The sequence below is a fragment of the Coregonus clupeaformis genome, chromosome 24, assembly GCF_020615455.1.
Source record: "Coregonus clupeaformis isolate EN_2021a chromosome 24, ASM2061545v1, whole genome shotgun sequence".
NCBI lineage: Eukaryota > Metazoa > Chordata > Actinopteri > Salmoniformes > Salmonidae > Coregonus > Coregonus clupeaformis.
In genome coordinates this window covers 54,574,003-54,581,175 of record NC_059215.1, presented here as the reverse complement: position 1 = coordinate 54,581,175, position 7,173 = coordinate 54,574,003, and the positions used below count along the sequence as shown (strand labels likewise).

The 7,173-nt window shown below is 41.3% G+C and overlaps 1 protein-coding gene across 1 annotated transcript; it reads left to right on the top strand.

Annotated features, from left to right (window-relative positions):
* Positions 1-843: 843 nt before the first annotated feature.
* LOC121537872 (translocon-associated protein subunit delta) lies at positions 844-6,309 on the top strand. The gene is made up of 6 exons (XM_041845497.2): positions 844-1,042; positions 1,438-1,556; positions 2,245-2,319; positions 2,564-2,653; positions 5,107-5,172; positions 5,328-6,309. Exons 1-6 carry the CDS (start codon positions 994-996, stop codon positions 5,430-5,432), a joined length of 504 nt encoding a protein of 167 aa, XP_041701431.1. The 5' UTR covers positions 844-993; the 3' UTR covers positions 5,433-6,309.
* The last annotated feature ends 864 nt before the right edge of the window (positions 6,310-7,173 follow it).

Here is a 7,173-nt window from a genome sequence, read left to right as displayed (position 1 = left end):
CATGAAAAACCCAGCAGCGTTGCAGTTCTTGACACATTCAAACTGGTGTGCCTGGCACCTACTACCATACCCTGTTCAAAGGCATTTAAATATTTTGTCTTGCCCATTCACCCTCAATGGCCCACACACACAATCTATGTCTCATGGCTTAAAAATCCTTCTTTAACCTGTTTTATTTAACAGGTGATATCAATAAGGGATCATAGCTTTCACCTGATCGGTCTATGTCATGGAAACAGCTGGTGTTCTTAATGTTTTGTACACTCAGGGTATTTACTGCCTCTTATTAACTTAGTGATTTAAATTTAGAGTGAACAAAGCACATTAACCTGCTAAATGAAATGGGTTTGTTTCGGTTTCATCTACTATAGCGGTGGCTGTATTAAATACATTCATATTGTTATTGATCAAATAAAAAGGTCTAAGCCTACTTTTGTTACTTTGTTTTCAGGGGAAAGTCAGGACTCAAAACATTGCACAGCAGTTGGTAGGTAATAAATCAAGTTCAGAACAATAAAAGTTGTAACAAAGGAAAGTATCGACTTCAGAGCAGGCAAATTCAAAGTTTGCAACCCTATCCCTTTTATAGTGCATTACCCTCTCAGAGTATCTGTTACCTGGAATGAAATAACCCTCAAATGCTTATTTAAAGTGCCGATCTAGGATTGGTACATCCATTTTAAAATTGTTATTTTGAATTAAATGTAAATGTACCAACATGCAGTATGTTTTTGTCTTAGGAGTTTATTCTAAGGGCCTTTAATAAAGGAATTTAATAAATTCTCAGTGAGAGGTGACGTGTCAACACAGCCACGTTCCCATAATGCATCATGCGGATACGGTACACGTCATTACAGCGCACCGGTCTGAAAGCTGAAGTAGACTTTTGTGGGGGGTTTTTTTTAAGGAAGACGTGGCTGTAATAATTGGTACAATCTCGAAATAACGCTCCACAATTCTTAGTCGTGTTAAACACATTTTGAGAAATCAACCATGATGACCAGAATAGCAGCGTTTCTTGCTCTTGTATGCCTGTGCACGGGTAAGTAATTTCAGAGAAAGACTTAACGTCAAGGAAATGTAGCTATTAGCTAGCTAGCATCAGTAGGTAATTAACGTTAACTGATGAGAATTTTCTAGCGAGTTGTGTCTTCATATTTTGCCGTGTTTGATACCATAAGTCTCTAGTTAAGAAGTTCTAACTAGCTATGTTTTTGATAGCTAGATAAGGCGAAGGTTAGCTAGTGAACTAGTAGATCGCTGGCTAGCTACAGTAGTAGCAATTATACATTTAACTGAATATTCAGATTTAGTATCTGCACCATGATTTTGTTATGCACTAGCTCTCAGCTGATATAATAGAGTATAAATGAACACGACCATCAGCTTGAGGTAGTAATGACTTTGCTTGACATGCCATTGCTGTATGTTGTTTAGGGGAGAGCTGTTCAGACCCTGTGATTACCCCGTCTGCCTACACCACTTCTGATGCCGTCATCTCCTCTGAGTCTGTCTTCATCGTAGAGCTCAGCCTGGCCTGTGCCAATGGAGCCCAGGTACTGTAGTTATCAGACACACACGTCTCTCTCTCCATTCCATTTTCAATTTAAGGGCTTTATTGGCATGGGAAACGTATGTTAACATTGCCAAAGCAAGTGAAGTAGATAGTAAACAAAAGTGAAATAAACAATAAATATTAACAGTAAACATTACACTCAGAAGTTCTAAAAGAATAAAGACATTTCAAATGTCATATTATGTCTATATACAGTGGTGTAACAATGCGCAAATAGTTAAAGTACAAATGGGAAAATATGGGTTGTATTTACAATGTTTGTTCTTCACTGGTTGCCCTTTTCTTGTGGCAACATGTCACAAATCTTGCTGCTGTAATGGCACACTGTGATATTTCACCCAGTAGATATGGGAGTTTATCAAAATTGGGTTTGTTTTCAAATTCTTTGTGGGTCTCAGTAATCTGAGGGAAATATGTGTCTCTAATATGGTCATACATTTGGCAGGAGGTTAGGAAGTGCAGCTCAGTTTCCACCTCATTTTGTGGGCTGTGTGCACATAGCCTGTCTTCTCTTGAGAGCCAGATCTGCCTACGGCGGCCTTTCTCAATAGCAAGGCTATGCTCACTGAGTCTGTATATAGTCAAAGCTTTCCTTAAGTTTGGGTGTGTCTCTCTCTCGTGCTCACTCTTGCTCGCTCTCTCTCTCTGTGTGTGTCTTCCTTCAACAGAGTGTGGCTCTGTATGCTGATGTCAATGGAAGGCAGTTCCCTGTGACTAGAGGCCAGGATGTTGGCAAGTACCAGGTAATACATGGCTCTGGTCACACACACACACTCTATGGGCCGTCTCCCAGACACAGATGAAGTTAATCCTGGCCTAAAAAAGTATGCTCAATGGAGAATCTCAGTTGAAAGTGCTTTATAGTCCATGACTAGGCTTAATCTGTGTCCAGGAAATCTATGTCTAGGAAACCGTCCCTTATATGCACTTATGAAGAGTAACTTGTGTGTTTAGCTATATGACAGCTCTTCACTCTGTGTTTCTCAGGTGTCCTGGAGCATGCCCCATAAACAGGCCAGCTCTGGTACGTACCAGGTCAAGTTCTTTGATGAAGAGTCCTACAGCTCTCTACGCAAGGTAGGCCCTATAGTGTCTCACACACACACCTGTCCTATCTGTGTAATGTAGGTGCATTCCAGGAATTTGGCGCCGGACAATGTGACCGGCAAGACTTTAATTTACCGGACGTTTGAGAAATGTCCATACACACTGGCTGCTTAAAGCATCAGGGCGTCCACCTACGGTGCTCAAAATCACATTTTGATTATTGTAATTCATCTTAACAGAATAGAAATTAGCCTGTGAAGTTGTAATAAAGTAAAATGATGTTCTTATACTAACATGACAGGTTTTATTGAAAAGCAAAACATTGCCCGTTGTCTTCATCCCTGCTATAAATCATAAATGAATATAATAAAAAAACAAAAAAACATTTAGCCTAGAAGAACATGTCACCTACACAGTAATAAAACACACATTTGTATAATATATAATTAGTAAACGACCTGTCCTATAGGCTATTTGTATGAACATTTTCATAAATAACAAAACAAGGCTTGTTTAATTTAGCCTAGGCATGATCATTTTAATTAGGCCTAATAAATAACAAAACGTGTCTGTCTACGAACACCAGGGCCGGCCGGTCATGGCTAGAAGGGATCCTGCTTTTGTCAAATTAACGTCCGATTTGACTTTTCGTAGCAGGTTAGGGGAATTAATGCAGCATAGTAGGATAATGAATGTAGCCGGTTAGGAGAATTAGGAAAAGGGTTAGGGGTTAGAAGAAGACAAAATAATCTACTTTTGAAGATAGTTTGACAAAAGCTGGATCCCGTCTACCCATGACCGACCCCGCCCCACTCATTTTACATTGACATTTTAGTCATTCAGCAGACGCTCTTATCCAGAGCGACTTACAGTTAGTGAATACATATTTTTTATACTGGCCCCCCGTGGGAATCGAACCCACAACCCTGGCGTTGCAAACGCCATGCTCTATCAACTGAGCTACATCCCTGCCGGCCATTCCCTCCCCTACCCTGGACGACGCTGGGCCAATTGTGCGCCGCCCATGAGTCTCCCGGTCGCGGCCGGCTGCGACAGAGCCTGGATTCGAACCAGGATCTCTAGTGGCACAGTTAGCACTGCGATGCAGTGCCTTAGACCACTGCGCCACTCAGGAGTACTCCCCATTCCTGCTGCGATTCAGCACCATAGCGGTGGATAGAGAACACTCGAGGTGGCCACAAAATTTAAGAAATTATAAAACTAATGTTGGACAATCCTAATTTGATATGTAAATAAACTACATTCGTTAAGGCTGGTTCATTGAGAACTTATTTTACAATGCTCCTGTGAAACGAGGCCCGCGCCATGCATTAATGAAAGCACTTATTTCCTAAGTTAAAATGATCTATTTTTACAGTTCTACTGGATGTTAATAAATGTTATGTTTATTGTAATTTAATCTATCGTGGGGTCGTGAATCGTGTAATATATGTGGCTTATTGAAAATAACTCTGTTTCCTACTATAGGCAGTTGGCTGCATTGTAACTCTCTGATGTGCATAGTTGGCAATTATGTTTTGTTTCAAAGTGCTACTGAATACGCTAAACTGAAATGCACCAATTGTGCATGATACACATCATTACTCTATCAATCCATTCCAAATCTTTATACTATACATAACACGGGTGCAACATATGTTGATCTTACCTAGGGTGGCAGCAAAACTGCTAGGACTGGGCCTGAAGAACACAATAATTTGCCTCTAATTTACTTGCGTTTGCGGCAGACCTTGGCCTTCTCAAAGTGAGCCACTGCTATTGGGAAGTCAAAACTGTACAACTCCTTGGAGCAGCTTGATGCACATCAGCCTCGTTACTTTGTCCTCAAGAAGGCGCGATCTTGATGCCGTCTTTACTGTTTTGGAGAAAGAATCCCTTCTCGGCGGGAACACAGGAAACAGGGATAATCAACACAATCTTCACCAGATTTGCCCAGTCCCTTATGAGGACCTGGCGGCAGTTTTGCCCAGTCCCTTATGAGGACCTGGCGCAAGTTTTGCCCAGTCCCTTATGAGGACCTGGCGCCAGTTTTGCCCAGTCCCTTATGAGGACCTGGCGCAAGTTTTGCCCAGTCCCTTATGAGGACCTGGCGCCAGTTTTGCCCAGTCCCTTATGAGGACCTGGCGCCAGTTTTGCCCAGTCCCTTATGAGGACCTGGCGCCTTTTGTGTGAGTGAACAATAGAAACAAAACCGACAGCTTGAAGATTTATCAGCCTATGAATTATATTTGTCTTTGAAGTTGGAGCACAGCCACTGGTATTTCCATCAATGAATAAAAATCATTTATTGGCTTTTCATTTTTTTTATAGGCAAAAAGCCGTCATTTACCGGCTAAGGGAAACCCTGGTGCATTCATGCTTGTCTGTTTGTGCCCCTGTCATTTGATTTAAATAAATACTGTCGCTTTTAGCCATATGCAAATGTTTGTCTGTTGATATTGATGTTTGTTTGTTTAATCCAGGCCCAGAGGAACAACGAGGATGTAGAATCCATCCAGCCTCTCTTCTCTGTCAATGTAGATCACAGGGTGAGTCTGTGAACAGTATAACAAATGAATACCGATCTCCACTTATGGATGTGTTGATTCTATGCACAATACAATTTGGAAATTGTAAAGACCTAGTGTGCCTCATTCTCATCTGAGATTCCTTCCTAACTGCAGCTTTATCTTGTTGATTCTAGGGAGCGTGGAACGGCCCGTGGGTGCCTACTGAGGTTATGGCTGCTCTCATCGGCATCCTGGTGTACTACCTGGCCTTCAGCGCTAAGAGCACCATCCAGGCATAAAGGACTACAAGTCCCACCGTTCTCTAAGCGCACCATCCAGTCATAAAGGACTACACGTCCCAAGGTTCTCTACAACTGTATCTCTAAAAGATTGTTGAATGCTGGTGACTTTTCTAACCATCCAACCTGAGCATACCTGTGGCAGAACAACGGTATGCCACCATCCATTTTGAGATACGAAACTAGAACAAATTGTTTTGTAGTTATTTTTTATTTTGAACGCAGACTGTCTGATTCTTTTCGGTCAATTCCTAGAAGAAGATGCAATTTCTGTTTTGTCAATTTGTGCAAAATAAAATACAATGTACACACCTCAATCGAACCCAATGTACCCCACTAACTGAGCACAGTAATTTTGTGTTTAAAAGCAAATCAAGGTTTTGATAGCGAAATGACTGTTTCTATAGACCAATGCTGACTTCCTTCCACAGCCTCATGCTTATTGCTTATCTACCGGTGGACTTGACCTCTGAAAGACAAGAACATCTGTCCATCAGTTCATGGTCTTTCTTGTAAAGGACTTTGGTATTGTGTGATATCTGTGCTGATACTAAACACTCTAAAATGACTCGTTCTGTACGTACAAGGGTCTGAGTAGGACTGCTGATCTAGGATCAGGTCCCCTCGGTTTTATTAATTATGATCTGAAAGGCAAAACTGATCCCAGATCAGCAATTATACGCTGAGACACTTTGTGACAATGAACCATGGCGTTGCAGGAGTCTAAAGCCCCTGTGAACGTTTGTAGTGGCTGACTGGCTGTGTCTTACCTACGCGTAACTGTTGTTGCACTGGCTGGCTGATGAGGCCAAATGTTTCAGGATTGGTGATTATTTGTTGCTCGTGGTCAAATTAATAAATAAATGGTTTGATTTTGTCCTACTGTGTCTTTAATTTCTCCCTGTATGTGTGTGGCATGATGTTCTACAGCACCCTTAATGCAATACTGTCTATTGCATTATGGATACTGTAGTACATCATGCTACGGTCTGATGGAGTGCGTGAGGTGACAAACCAGCTGCTTCATACATTCATTACCATGGCTGGATTACTGACTGGGTATGCAGGATGTGCCCCAGGGGCCCCCCTTCATTTCATTGAAATGTCTTAGTCACTCAGACAACACATGAGGCATTACAAAATATTGTAGGAAGTGAGCTTTAAAATGTCAACATTTTCTGTCTTAACAGTCAAGAGGTGGGGGGTGGATGTGTGAAATGGGATGCCTGTTATACTGTAGTAGGTTTTACATCTTGACTCGCAGGTTGAAATTTATTGGGATGAATATTGTCCTGGAGGCAGCTCTACAGAGTGGTCACTAGCTGGCCTAGCAACAAAGTTATAAAATATGATTTTAACATTAACCACACTGCTAACCTTATGCCTAACCTTAAATTATGACCAAAAAGCAAATTTTAGTTTTTATGCATTTTTTATGATATAGCCAATTTTGACTTTGAGCTGGCCCATCTAATGGAAACCACTCAGCTCTGCCTCCAGGACAAGATGAATCCCAATAAATGTCAACCTGCGATTGACTCACCACAATCTTTACAATGTACTCGCAACATCCTTTCTACTTTACCTATGGAGATACATTCTGAAAAAAAACTGCTTCAAACCAGTTTTTCCCTAACGTAGATATCTTCTTTAGCAACCGTATTAAGTATTTTATTTTCTCTCTCCTCTCACAGTTGTTTGTGTGGTAAACATTTCCACAAATCCCTGCATCACATGATGC